The sequence below is a fragment of the Schistocerca americana genome, chromosome 1, assembly GCF_021461395.2.
Source record: "Schistocerca americana isolate TAMUIC-IGC-003095 chromosome 1, iqSchAmer2.1, whole genome shotgun sequence".
In the NCBI taxonomy this organism is placed as follows: Eukaryota; Metazoa; Arthropoda; class Insecta; order Orthoptera; family Acrididae; genus Schistocerca; species Schistocerca americana.
This window is the reverse complement of record NC_060119.1, coordinates 596,251,108-596,264,609: the sequence shown is the minus strand read 5'-3', so window position 1 is coordinate 596,264,609 and position 13,502 is coordinate 596,251,108. Positions and strand designations below refer to the sequence as shown.

General features: G+C 38.3%; 1 protein-coding gene across 3 annotated transcripts in view; it reads right to left on the bottom strand.

The window, feature by feature from the left end:
* The window catches only part of LOC124606851 (helicase domino), a 402,945-nt gene that overhangs the window by 78,036 nt on the left and 311,407 nt on the right, over positions 1-13,502 (bottom strand). For all 3 annotated transcript variants that reach the window (XM_047138941.1, XM_047138934.1, XM_047138951.1), the window contains 2 exons: positions 9,465-9,621; positions 4,752-4,966 (listed from right to left, as the gene is read on the bottom strand). In XM_047138941.1, coding sequence (XP_046994897.1) covers positions 4,752-4,966; positions 9,465-9,621 — 372 coding nt within the window. The remainder of the gene's footprint in view (positions 1-4,751; positions 4,967-9,464; positions 9,622-13,502) is intronic.

The window sequence follows — 13,502 nt, the reverse complement described above, 5'->3', positions numbered from 1 at the left end:
CCCACCTAAAAGCTTTGGCTGGAATTCAGAGAATAAAGAATTTTTTAAAATGTGTGCCACAGTCAGTCAGTCTGTTGTGATCTAAAATACAGGGCTGGTTCCGACTTTAAATTAAGAATGCCATCTTGGCACAATATAAAAGCTATCCTATTGGAATGGTGGTATGTGATGATTCTTAATCCACAATTACCAAAAACTATGTCATCCTCTGGAAACAATATGAAGCCATGCAGAAACATATCATGAGGGCTTCATCTTGTATATGTGAATGGAATTAGACTTATCTCGGCCATACAATTAGTTTCATTGACTGCAGTTTGTTGTACCTCACTGCCAGTCATACGTGGCTCTCCAATTCAGCTGTGAGATACAGGGGAATGGGGTATTGTGCCACATACTGCTGCCCACTGGCCTTCTTGGCTACAATACCTGCTTGATAGGTGTGCTGGATTCATATGCATCCATCCGACAGAATGATATATGCTTCTCCTACTGTTACAAGAGGGCAAGACAGCCCTGAATACTTTTCATCATTTTCTTTGCCAGATATTTTTGTCATAGGGTTTAAAGGGAATTTAGTTAATTGGAGCAGATGTGAGAATTTCTTACCTCACCTGGCACCCATCTGTTTCAGTGATTTAGGATTACATAGAGCTTAGCCCAGAACACTATTAATTATCTGGGAAGCCAACACTTGACAATACATTGAATGAAGACTATGAATCAATATTTCTGCTTTGAATTGCCAGCATACACTATGATGAAATAGTGATGCTCATCTGAACTACTGCAAAAGAGAGGCAGATACAATTTGGAAAGCAATCCTGCATGCACAGGTCTGTGCATAAACCTCTAAAGGCTTCAGCATAAACTGCACGTTGTTAGTCACTCAAATGTTGTGCAAGCCATGGCATAAATGTAGATGAATACAAATTTGTGTACATTTTGTTTATCTATCACACTATATGAAGTTGGTATCTGATGAAAAGTACCGGCTCTTCAAGCTCAGCTCATCTATACACTTATAGTATAATCTAATTTGGCAATAAATCATAACTCAATAAAGTATTTATTAGACAATGATGAGCAATAGCAACGGTTTGAGAAGTCAATAATAAGACCTCTTGCATACTTATCTACAAGGATATTAGATTTCTTACATTTAATGTCAATTCATTCACTTTTGTTCACCTTTCTTAGTGCATTAAGCCACATTGTTGGTTACAATTCTGATTCTTAGTAACTGTCTTGGTCTTTGTAGTTCTCCTTGGTCATGCAATTCACTTTGATCTTTGTGCAACTGGTTGATATCTATATTTATTTTTGCAAAAACTTTTTCTCTTTAAAAATTTTTAGTAATACATACTGATTACCAGAAAATTATGATCACTGCCCATTACAAATATAAATGCCATTTAGTGATGTTGCACACAGAACACAGTAAGAAGGTAAATAATCAGAACAGAGGCAAATGGGGAACATTCTAACAATGATATGGACTGCAAATAGGGAAATTCTGTTTCCCATTACACCAGGTTTGATGGTCATTTTGCGATGTGTCATCATCCAGGGGAACAGCTGCTCAAAATATGCACCAGCAGGCTGCTGGTGGCAGTATCAAGCGTCATTCACCTGGGCTTACACAGAATCTGTGATAGTAATCAAAGGCACTGCATCAGCCATCGACTATGTGACCATAATTGCGTACCACCAGCGCTGTTTCAAGCTTTGTATCTTCTCCAATGACGATGGAATCATCCAGGTGGATTACTGTTCATGTCACAAGGCCAGAATCATTCTGCAGTTGTTTGAGGAGCATGACAGTGAACTAATGTCGACGTCTTGACCAACCAATGGAACTCATATGGGACACTATTTAGTGCCGGCTCTGCATGCAATAATCACTGGCTCGTAATTTATGGGAAGTGCATGATGTGTGCATTCACATCTTGTGCCACATATCCCTGGGAAACTACCAAGGGCATGTTAGATCCATGCTATTCAGAATTGTTCCTGTATTGCATTCCAAAGGTAGACTTATATGCTACTAATCAAGTGGTCATAATGTCTGACTTATCAGTATATACCAATCCACGAGAACATTATGACCACCTACGTAATAGCTGGCGTGTCTACCCGAAGTACAGATGTCAAACAGCTGTTCCCCTGGAGGAAGACGCATTCCTGCCCTCCCACCGGCATGATGAAGAAGCTATCAGGATTTGTCAGACTGTGCAATGTTCTGCCACTGCAACAACATCCAGTGCCCATCTCAGTTGTAGTTGCCGAAGTGGTGTTAACATTGGCACAAGCATGAGCTGCGGAGGCTCATTGTTAGGAATGTTCAGTACACTGTGTGTTCAGATACACTTGTACTCTGCCCAGCATTAGAGTCTGATGTTAGATCCACCACAGTTTGCCACCTGTCCTGTTTTACCAGTCTGCCAACCAAACAATGTCCAACATCTGTAAAGAGGGGTGGCTGCCCAATCTCATGATGCCTGGACAAAGTTTCACCTCGGTTTCGCCACATATTGGACACACTCATCATGTTTCACCACACATTGAAGATACTCATCACATCACTCCTCCAACCCCTGACAAGTTGTCCAGTTCCTGAAATGCTAATGCTGCACCTCCGGGTCATCATAATTCGGCCTCGGTCAAACAGAGATAGATCACATGCCTTCCCCATTCTATATACATACAGCACACTCACTGATACTACATGTGCATGTGTCTGACTAGCAGTCATTCCTTGTCACGGTGACTATGCTATCACCTGGACAGGTTGGTGGTCATAATGTTCTGGCTGATCAGTGTGTGTGGCTACAGTTTAAGATACAAAAATAACTTGCACACAAGTTCTTCATTAATATGATGCATTTTTCAAAAAATTAGCTGGTCACAGTTGACAACAACTAAAAGCATACATGGGCACAACAATGTGACACAAGTGACATTTCATTATGCTCTTTGTTGTAGCCAGCAGACGAGTACAGTTTAACAGAGTGCTTCCTTACTATCTGTATTTACTGCAGCAGAGGGCTCCAAGTATCAACACGTCTTAAATATGCTATGTGGTCAAAAGTATCTGGACACTCCCAAAAACATATGTTTTTCATATTAGGTGCATTGTGCTGCCACCTACTGTCAGGTACTCCATATTAGTGACCTCAGTAGGCATTGGACACAGTGAGAGAGCAGAATGGGGTGCTCCGCAGAACTCACGGACATTGAATGTGCTCAGGTGATTGGGTGTCACTTGTGTCACATGTCTGTACGTGAGATTTCCACACTCCTAAACATCCGTAAGTCCACTGTTTCTGATGTGATAGTGAAGTGGAAACTTGAAGGGACACGTACAGCACAAAAGCATACAAGCTGACCTCGTCTCTTGACTGACAGAGATCGCCGACAGTTGAAGAGGGTGGCATTGTGTAATAGGCAGACATCTATCCAGACCATCAACAGAAATTTCAAACTGCATCAGGATCCACTGCAAATACTATGACAGTTAGGCGGAAGGTGAGAAAACTTGGATTTCATGGTCAAGCGTGTGCAATAAGCCACACATCATGCCAATAAATGCCAAACGACACCTCGCTTGCACTGGACGATTGAACAGTGGAAAAATGTTGTGGAGTGATGAATCACAGTACACAATGTGGCGATTCAATGGCAGGGTGTGGGTATGGTGAATGCACGGTGAACGTCATCTGCCAGCATGTGTAGTGCCAACAATAAAATTCAGAGGCGGTGGTGTTATGGTGTGGTCGTGTTTTTCATGGCAGGGCTTGCACCTCTTGTTGCTTTGCCTGGCACTATCACAGCACAGGCCTACATTGATGTTTTAAGCGCCTTCTTGCTTCCCACTGTTGAAGAGAAAATTGGGGGATGCAATTGCATCTTTCAACACTATCAAGCACCTGTTCATAATGCATGGCCTGTGGCGGAGTGATGATAAGACAATAACATTCCTGTAATGGACTGGCCTGCACAGAATCCTGACCTGAATCCTATAGAACAACTTTGGATGTTTTGGAACGCCGACTTTGTGGAGGACCTCACCGACTGACATCGATACCTCTCCTCAGGGCAGCACTCCGTGAAGAATGGGCTGTCATTCCATAAGAAACCTTCCTGCACCTGACTGAATGTATGCCTGTGAGAGTGGATGCTGTCATCAAGACTAAGGGTGGGCCAACACCATACTGCATTTCCACATTACCGATGGAGAGCGCCATGAACTTGTAAGTCATTTTCAGCCAGGTGTCCAGATACTTTTCATCACATAGTGTATGTGTACCAGTCTTGAGATTTATGTCTGCAAACATGTTCAATTTGCTGCCAGTTACCTTTCCATAGATATGTAAAAAATGAAAATCTAGTCTATGGTGTTTTAGGAATGTAATGGTTTAAATGGATAATACTTAAGATTCAGCAGTTAACAGAAATAAGATAAAAGTTAGGCGTTAAGGTCGAGGGTTAGTGAAAAATATTCTAAATTTGGTAATAGACCTTGCAATTCAGTGACACTAATAGCATTTATGAATAATGCTGAGCTATTTAATTTAGAGGATAACGGCTGGGGATGACAATATAAATGATAGTTGAAACAGTTAAATTTATGCACTGTTAGTAGGGAATTAAACTCCAATTAATCACAATGTTTTCAAGACCATAATCTACAATAACATTGTTCATAGATTTTAACACTAAGGAACATTTATTAGTTTGTAATGTCTCACCTGTGCTCTTTGCTGCTGAGCTTGTGAAACTTGCACTGTGGTAACACCTCCAGCAGTCATAGCTACTGACACTTTCTGACCTGCTTGTGCCTGCAGAACTTTCAGCTGTTGGGTAGCAATTCTTTGCTGCCTCAACAGTGCCTGTTGCCTGTACAGTTGCAGCTGTGCTTGGGTTATTGTTGTCTTTGTTGTTGATCCCGTTACTGTTGGTACACCTGTTCATAAAACAATGAAAAGAAATTACTTCAAATGCATGTTTAAATGTAAGTATACTAAAATAATTAGAAACATTTGTAGAACAAACTGCTTCAGCTAGAGAAAGGTGTATCTCTCAGCACTCTTCAATTACTGCATTTAAATTTATTTCTGATTTCTGAAATATGATCACTAAAAACTATAGTAACATTTAGTCTCACATATTAAAGGCAGTACTGCCTACATAGAACTAGAAACAAAAATCTGAAACTGCAATTGATAACAGGAAAATCTTAAATTTAGATTGGAGTATATACTGCAAGCATAGACCATGCCTAATGTTACTGTAAGAAATTCTGGCGAAGTTATTACAAATCACTTGTTCAGCTTTTGACAACCAATCAATTTCATAAATGATGGTCGCACATATGTCAATGACAAATTTTGTGAACATTGTCCAAAAATGTTCATGCTGTGTGTTACATGATCAGTACATATAAGTTATTGTGAGACAGAGGCATCCTCAGGCTCACCAAACACTGCCTCAGGCTCACCAGACACTGCAGCACATTCAATACTACATGAAATTTAGCTGTGAAAAAGATCTGTCCCCAACATATTCCACATCATTTTGTCAAAGCTCATAAATGGGCTTGTATCAGTTGGAGTAACGAAAATCTCAAAAAAATTGACAGAGGAAATGTGAGATTTATTCATAAAATTGTAACACGAGACCAAATGTGTATCTACCAGTCAAAAACTACACAGCAACTGTTTGTGTCTTCCAAGATGAAATGTCATTGACAACAGTCATTTGTTCATGAATTACATCCACGAAAATGTCTATTCTTTTCTTCAGTCAGATATGACATATTGTGACTGCAGCATTACAGGATTGAAGAACAGTTGTTGTGACATGGTGCAAAAATTTATCTGACACAAGTAGTCAATGAAACCAGAAAAAAAAACAAAGATATGATAATGCAATTGATACTAGCAATACCAGATGCCACACAGTAGATTGAACATCAAATTACTGTCTCAGTGCCAAAATTTAATGATTTATCACCTAGTGATACATTTTGTTTCTTTGCGTCAAAGAAAAAATGCATGAACAGTAATTTTCATCATATCAAGAAGCTGCTGAATGCTCATACCAATGTCAGAGTGCAAAGAAATATTTCCAGAATTGTCTCAAATGCATGCAAAAGTCTACAAAATTTTACAATCAATCCTCTGACAAAGAAGAAATTAATTTCTATGAAAAACAAATTTTTTTCCTTTGTTTTTATAAAAAATTAACAGCTGGCCAACATAATTTGTGGATGGTCCTGTTCCACCTATCACTAGTTGTGTAGCTCTTCTACGGCATTAACTTTTATAACATTTAAAGAACCACACTGAATTAGATTGAACTGCCAAATCTATATTTAATGTTCTGACAGACGCGATAAATTAGTATAAATATCTACATCTACACTCTGCAAGCCTCCGTGAGGTGCATGGAAGAGGGTATGCCTAATTGTTCCAGTTATTAGGGTTTCTTTACATTCCATTCACATATGATGCATGGGAAAAATGACTAAATGCCTCTCTGTGTGCAGTAATTATGCTAATCTTATCCTCGCGACCCCTATGTGAGTGATACATAAGGGATTGTAGTATACTCCTAGAGATAACATTTAAGGCCAGTTCTTGGAATTTTGTTTCTCAGAATAGTTAATGTCTGTCTTCAAGTCTTCTAGTTCAGTTCCTTCAATATCTCTGTTACGCTTTCCCACTCACAGTTAAATAAATTTGTGACCATTCGTGCTGTCCTCCGCTGTATACATTCAATATCCCCTGTTAGTCCTATTTGGGTCCCACACACTTGAGCAATATTCTTGAATTTCTCGCACAAGTGAATATAAATGCTATATAAGTAGGAGTCAGAACCATCTGATTAAATGATCCAATCAGCATGGGCCGACAGATGAGGCTCTGGTGTCTAGTTGGACTGTCAGCACATTAGTGGGCATGGAGGAATACAACTTCTTTCTGTGACATGTCCATCCACATTTGGTGCTACTGAAACTACAACTTTTGCTGTCCTTTATATAGAATATGGTATACCAGCTACACTCATACATTCTCTACTGGTGAGGAGTTATGCAACACAAGTACTGCAATACTGAGAAAACACTCACAGGACAACGAAATACTGTGGGGCCACACTGTGTAACGATGGAAACAGCTTCTTAGAACTGTAGCTATAAGAGGAAACACATGTGACCACACTGTCGTTACCCCTCGGTTTACAGATCAGAGTGATTTCATACCATCCGCAGTGACTGACCAGATTTGTACACGAAGAGAGTTATGACAAATTAAACCTACTTTAATAAACTTAATCCAATATTTTTGATTAAAAACTTATATTACCCACAAACTGTAATATAAAAGATCAATTCTATAAAATATACTAAGACAACACAAAACAAAAAAAATTATTTCTATTAAATAATTAAATAACGAAAAACCCAATATAATATATTGAATAATCAAGATATCCTTATTTGCACAGAAAAATTTTCAGTGTAAGTGAAATACTTTACAGATGGTATGTAACATTTACAAAGCAAAGGATTTAGACTGACTGAAAGGCCTCAAGGCATGCACACAGTCATTATTAATACCTAAACAGAAACTAGATTTATTGCCTCAGTTCGAGTCTTTTGTGGTTCAAAGTATCGTTCAATAACATCAGTCATACTGACTGCCATGTAAGCTATGTAGAATCAGGAGGTGATAGCTCGAGTAGACATGGGGATGTATAACAGTATAATATATGTGCCTAGATGGCAGGCAACGAAGCAGTTGATCCAGGCTGAGGAAGCAGTTGATCCAAGCTGACCGTGAAGCAACAGGAAAAAATATATGGACAACTTCTTTAGGGTGCTTAAGTTATTATTTTATTTTATTATCAATCTCCTAAAATCAACAAAGCATAGTGTTAAAAAAAAATTGTAATGGGACCTGCACCAAACTTTAGAAATATTGATAGTTTTAATATCACTAATTTGTGTTCTAATATTTCTTATTAGTACTAGTACAAAGAAAGTGTCTACACTTGGGAATGAATGTCCTGGTGAGAAATACAAAGTGTGAGGAACAATTTCAGCATAAAGGGGTCGCCTGGAGGGACTACCGACTGCAGCGCACATACCATATCCTGGTGCACTAGTGGGGCATGATAGGAGACGGTTACATGTCTTTGACGCACCGAGTAGGATGTCACTCTTTGCCACAGCATGTGCAGGACCCCCAGTGACATTGACAGGCTTCTTGGCAGTGAGCAGAAAAACACCGTGTGCACAAAGGGAAAGGCCCCCCTGACGTCAGATGACAACGAATGACAATGTTGCTGCAACTTGGGGGTTGGCCACAAAGTGGGAGGACCCTCTGCTGAAGAGAACACCACACCAAGCAGTTGTTGAGATAAACACACCTGACTGACAGCGGACGAGACACAGACTAGGATGAGCCCAAAGCAAACTATGCAACAATGAGGTACAAAGAGATAATCTTCACCACAATGATGTCAACAGGTTAAGAACAAAAAGAGACACTATACAAAATGCGACCCAAAGAGAAGAATAAAGTACCAAGTGAGGTTTTTATCAAATAGTCCATAGTACAGCAAAGATAGTAACCGACAATATCAAATGCGAGTACAGAATTGACTGACCATTCACTGGGAGGCCTTTTTTGTACCAGATGCGAGGAAACTACCCATTTATGCATACAGCAATGCCACAAATTTACTGATTGAACAAACTGACCTAAAGCACAAAATGTACACAGAAAACTTTATTCGCATTATAAAGCAAGAAAATAAAACAAATTCTAGGCAAAAACATAATTAGAACCAAACCAAAAAATAATAAATATGAACTGAATTTCCAATCATCAATAATGGTAACTATGTAAACATGCAATATCACTGTTCAGTGTCATACAAGCTGTCAAGAGGAAAATAGCATACATCAAAACTGACTAAAAGTCGGATATGTCTCCAACGTACATCTAAGGAGAAACTAATAATTCTAAAAGAAGACAGGACATCACAGTAACATGTAAAGTAAAAAACCAAACAAATGTATTATAACTTTTCTCATCACAGTTACAGACCATTATATTAAGACCATCACTTAGTTATGTATTTACAGAGCACCTGATGATGGCAATATGCCAAAATGGGCTCATTGTGAATGATTTATAAAATAAAAATCATTTAAGGAGCAGTGTAGTGGGTTGATATTCATAACAATCATGTCACTAGAGGACATATTTTTCACTGTGGGTCCCAAAGAACAAAAAATTATAACTTATTTGTAATTACATGCAGACAATAAAAACAAATTTATTGTGGCGTAATTGGAAGTGTACAAACTTACTGACCAAAACACAAGGGGAATGGAAGTGTCCTGCAATACAGCTGTACAATTTGCATGTATTCTAAAACTGTTGTCTGCAAACCTTTGGCAACAACAGCTGTTGCAGATGAGGTGGCTGCAGAAGAGGACTGTGCTACGAGGCGCTGAGTTGCAGCTTGCACCTGAGCAGGTGTGAGGCCAGCTACAGACACAATGGGTGTGGAGCTGGTTACGGTACGCACCTGGCCGGATGCACCATCCTGAAATCCCAACATTCTTCAGATACATTCAGATATAAAAAGTTTGATTACTAATGGGTTGAACACTGATGCACATTAAAGCAGGTTTGGCATTAAACACAAAAAATAAACACTAAATAAAACATGTATAAGTAATTAATGGATTGCATATCACAACCAAAATTAAACTGTTTGGGGATATGTAACTGCATATTAGTGCTTTGCATCAACTGTCTTTGGTTAAACTCCCACACACTACCCCTTTTTCCATTCCTTAACTTTGGTATGCAATCTAAGTCAGTATGCCTTTCTCGGATGTGTGAATTGCATGTTTGAGTGTTATGAGTGTTAGGAGGAGGGAGGGGAGGGGGGGGGGGGGGGGGGACAAAATCTGAAAACTAGGCACCGATCTCTCTACCCCATGTATTCTGCCCACGCTTTTCCTCTGAAACATGTGCTTTTCTCCTACGTACAAGTATGTAATGTGCAGTCATATTTTGTGCCAGTTAGTTATGATGTTGGTGCAGAACTGTACTGATGAAGATAAACAAGAGCATGATAGTTCACAGTAGTTGACTAGGTTAAAATGTCACAGAACCCAAAAAAATATAAATTCTTTGAATTTTAGTACATGATACGTATATATTTTGCAAAGCTGACAAGGTATTGATTGTACCCAAAAGAATAAATCAAAGTTAGTCAATCACTTTTATTGTTGAAGTTCTTTATAAAGTGCTTAATGCCTGTTTTATGCCAAAACCACATATGTGTGCAAAAACTTTTATGCAACAGCGAGTTTAATTTTTTGTGTTCTTCTAATTTTTAGCCTTGGTAGTTTAGGATGAAAAGCAAGGGTTAGTGCAAAAAGTGTGTAATTTGTAATGCCACATTTGAGATTTTGGTTCTCTGTTAAGAGACCTTAATGAGGTATTTGCAGAGAAGAGGTGTGGCTGGAAATACATGTGATGAAGACAAAATGCTATCACAAAACGACCTATGTGTTGTGGCTGTAGATTTCCGACTACAAACCACACTGAACAATTCAGGGGGCGGGTTTGTAGCCAAATATTCTGCCTGAGAAAACATGAAGTATATGATCTGACCACATACAATTTGGAAAACTGAGGCAACATTTGTTATTTGTGGAATGACACAGAAAGTAAAAGAGGATCAACTGCAATTGCCACATGGGAGAGGCACCTTGGAAATAACATATTGTGTACCTATCAGTTAGGACAAATGGCCATAGACAAAGGGTGTACACTGGCGACATCCAATATCCTGTTAAAGAGCATACTTTGTAACATGCAATCATGATCTCAGTGTCTGTTTCACCATTCGTGTCATCTGGATTCTTCCCCTGGACACCAGTTACTCAGAACTCCACAGATGGGAACTGGTGTTACAACATGTCCTTGGTTCTCACCGCCCACCTGGCATTAATGTATGTTAATTTCTTTGGCATTAGGATTTCTTCTCAGTAATATTTTTCCTTGTCCCCACTTTTACCACACACAATGCACTTAGCTTTCTGCTTTTATTAACCCCTGCATGATGTGTCGGTAATCTCTGTCTTGTTTGTTACCCTATCTTCCACCTGCACCAGGTTTTCAAATCACATCCAGTGCAGTCCCCAACAATCAGTCTTTCCTTCTCATCCATTTTGGTAAGTCTCCCCAGACCCGGTGTTCTGGAAGACTTTTCCAAACTCTCAGATTTTCGAACCTTTTCCTTCATCTCTCTTCCTTCTCCATCAACCCTTCTGCTATAACAATGAACCACTGGCTCTAAAAACTTCTTTCATTGTTTTATAAGACAGAATTTAAAGTCGTCTTTAGTGAAGCAACATCAAAAAGAAAAGTGATGATCTTCAGCAAATGTTTCTGTTCCCAAGGCATACACAAAAAACTTCCGAAAGCAGTAGCAAAACTTAAGGATCTGTTCACTGTGTGTGAGAAACAGATGATTACATGGATACATCACGAATATTATCACTCTTTGTTGAGTGATGAAACTGTGCATGACATATTGCTTAAACCAAATACCGAATAGGACTCTGATGCAGATTAAAGGTTTCTGTGATTTAAATTGTTTGTTCACAGTTTTACTGTTGATACGATCTTCAGTTTGTAGGTTTTATTGTTTATTTTGAAGCAATAGCATCTGATATGCCTGATGCCAATTCCAATTTTGTGTTGGATTTACTTTTAGTACACATGAGAAAATTAATTATGCCTTCATTATGCCAGATCAATGAATATGCATCATCCTCCTTCAATGGGAGGGAGTCACAGTTGTGAGTCTCATATCCTAACATTTGTAAATATGGTAACAATAGATCAGATGCAAATCAATTCCTTAAATTGGTGTAGCTGATTTTTATGACCTTGTGAAACAACACCTGTATCTCAAAACTAGTATATACTGCACATTCACTGTTTTGGCATAAAGGGGGTGATATGTGCTATGTGTGAAACTTTTGAGAGCTGTTCTAGGTTCAGTTACATTCATTCACAAAATTTAATTGTTTGCACAGATATTTCCACATAAAACACCATGAAGCAACTTCCTGGCAGATTAAAACAGTGTGTTGACTGGGACTCAAACCTGCTCATGAAAGGCCCACCTCATGTTCGTGTCCCTGCCAACAGTTTCTATTGCCAGGAAGTTTCAAATCAGTGCACGCTCTTCTGGAGAGTGAAAATTCATTCTGGAAATAATCCCCTAGTTGGTGGCTAATCCATGTCTATGCAGTATCCTATCTTCCAGAAGTACTAGTCCCGCAAGAGTACACAAGAAAACTTCTGTGAAGTTTGTGTCACATGTTTCATACTTCAATTACCTCTGAGGAGTTTACCTCTATAATTTGGCTGCAATAAAGAAATTCCTGAATGGCCAAAACATTATTTTGTGACTTTCTTAATCCAAAAACATTATTATGGTGAGGTGTATGCTTTGCTATTTTAGAAAGTTCAAATGCATTGGATTGTTTCATCATGTTTCGCTGCCTCTCAGTTTGCACTCTAAAAGGAGCTGTAAGTACTCATAAACTGTTTCATTTCATTTGTAATACATTCTTTATTATGGAAGAAAATAGCTCATGAAGATAACTTCCATTTTTATTTCATTCATATTTGTGTTCTTAGGTCAAATTACTAGATGTTTACTATAAAATGTATCCTGGATTTGTGAATATAGTTCTAGAGTGGCACCTGAACTTAGTAAGTCTTCATCAAATGTACCTTCCAGTTGGAACTTGCAAACTTGCACCATTTTTAGCTTGTTCTCCATAATCACATCATCATACATAAGCATTTTCTTGTGCATTTTATCCATTTTCTTTTCTGGTGATAAGATCTCCTATATCCAGAAACTGTAATATGACTATTTTTAATTGTGTTAATTTTATCTTTTCATGCTTGTTTTAAATCCAAGTCTGTATTACTTTCGTAGAATGTGGAAAAGGGGGGAGGGGGGATGTTGCATTGGTACAAGTATACAGTAGAGCCTTGTTTAACCAAATTTCAAGAGGCCAAAAAATAGCCCATTTAGTTTAATGAAGTTTGAATTAACTTTTTTTTATATAAAAATATATCACTGTTGAGTTAACCTTTTCTCACATTATGGGTACCAACAAATGAGGGTGCTGTATTATCATGATCTATAAGAAGAAATAAAAATAACTACAGTGTATATGTACAATAGCATTTCTGTCATTTGTTTAACTGAGGAAGTAGATGTACATATTGTCAAAAGCTTGTCATAATTTTTTTAAACAATAGAATTACATACATGTTTTAGTTTACAGCATTATTCTTTTACTTCTATATATTAATTTGAAAAAAAAAAAGCCATCATTAATTGTTGTTTGCTGAACTGTTAGTTGTAATGTATGGCACTCT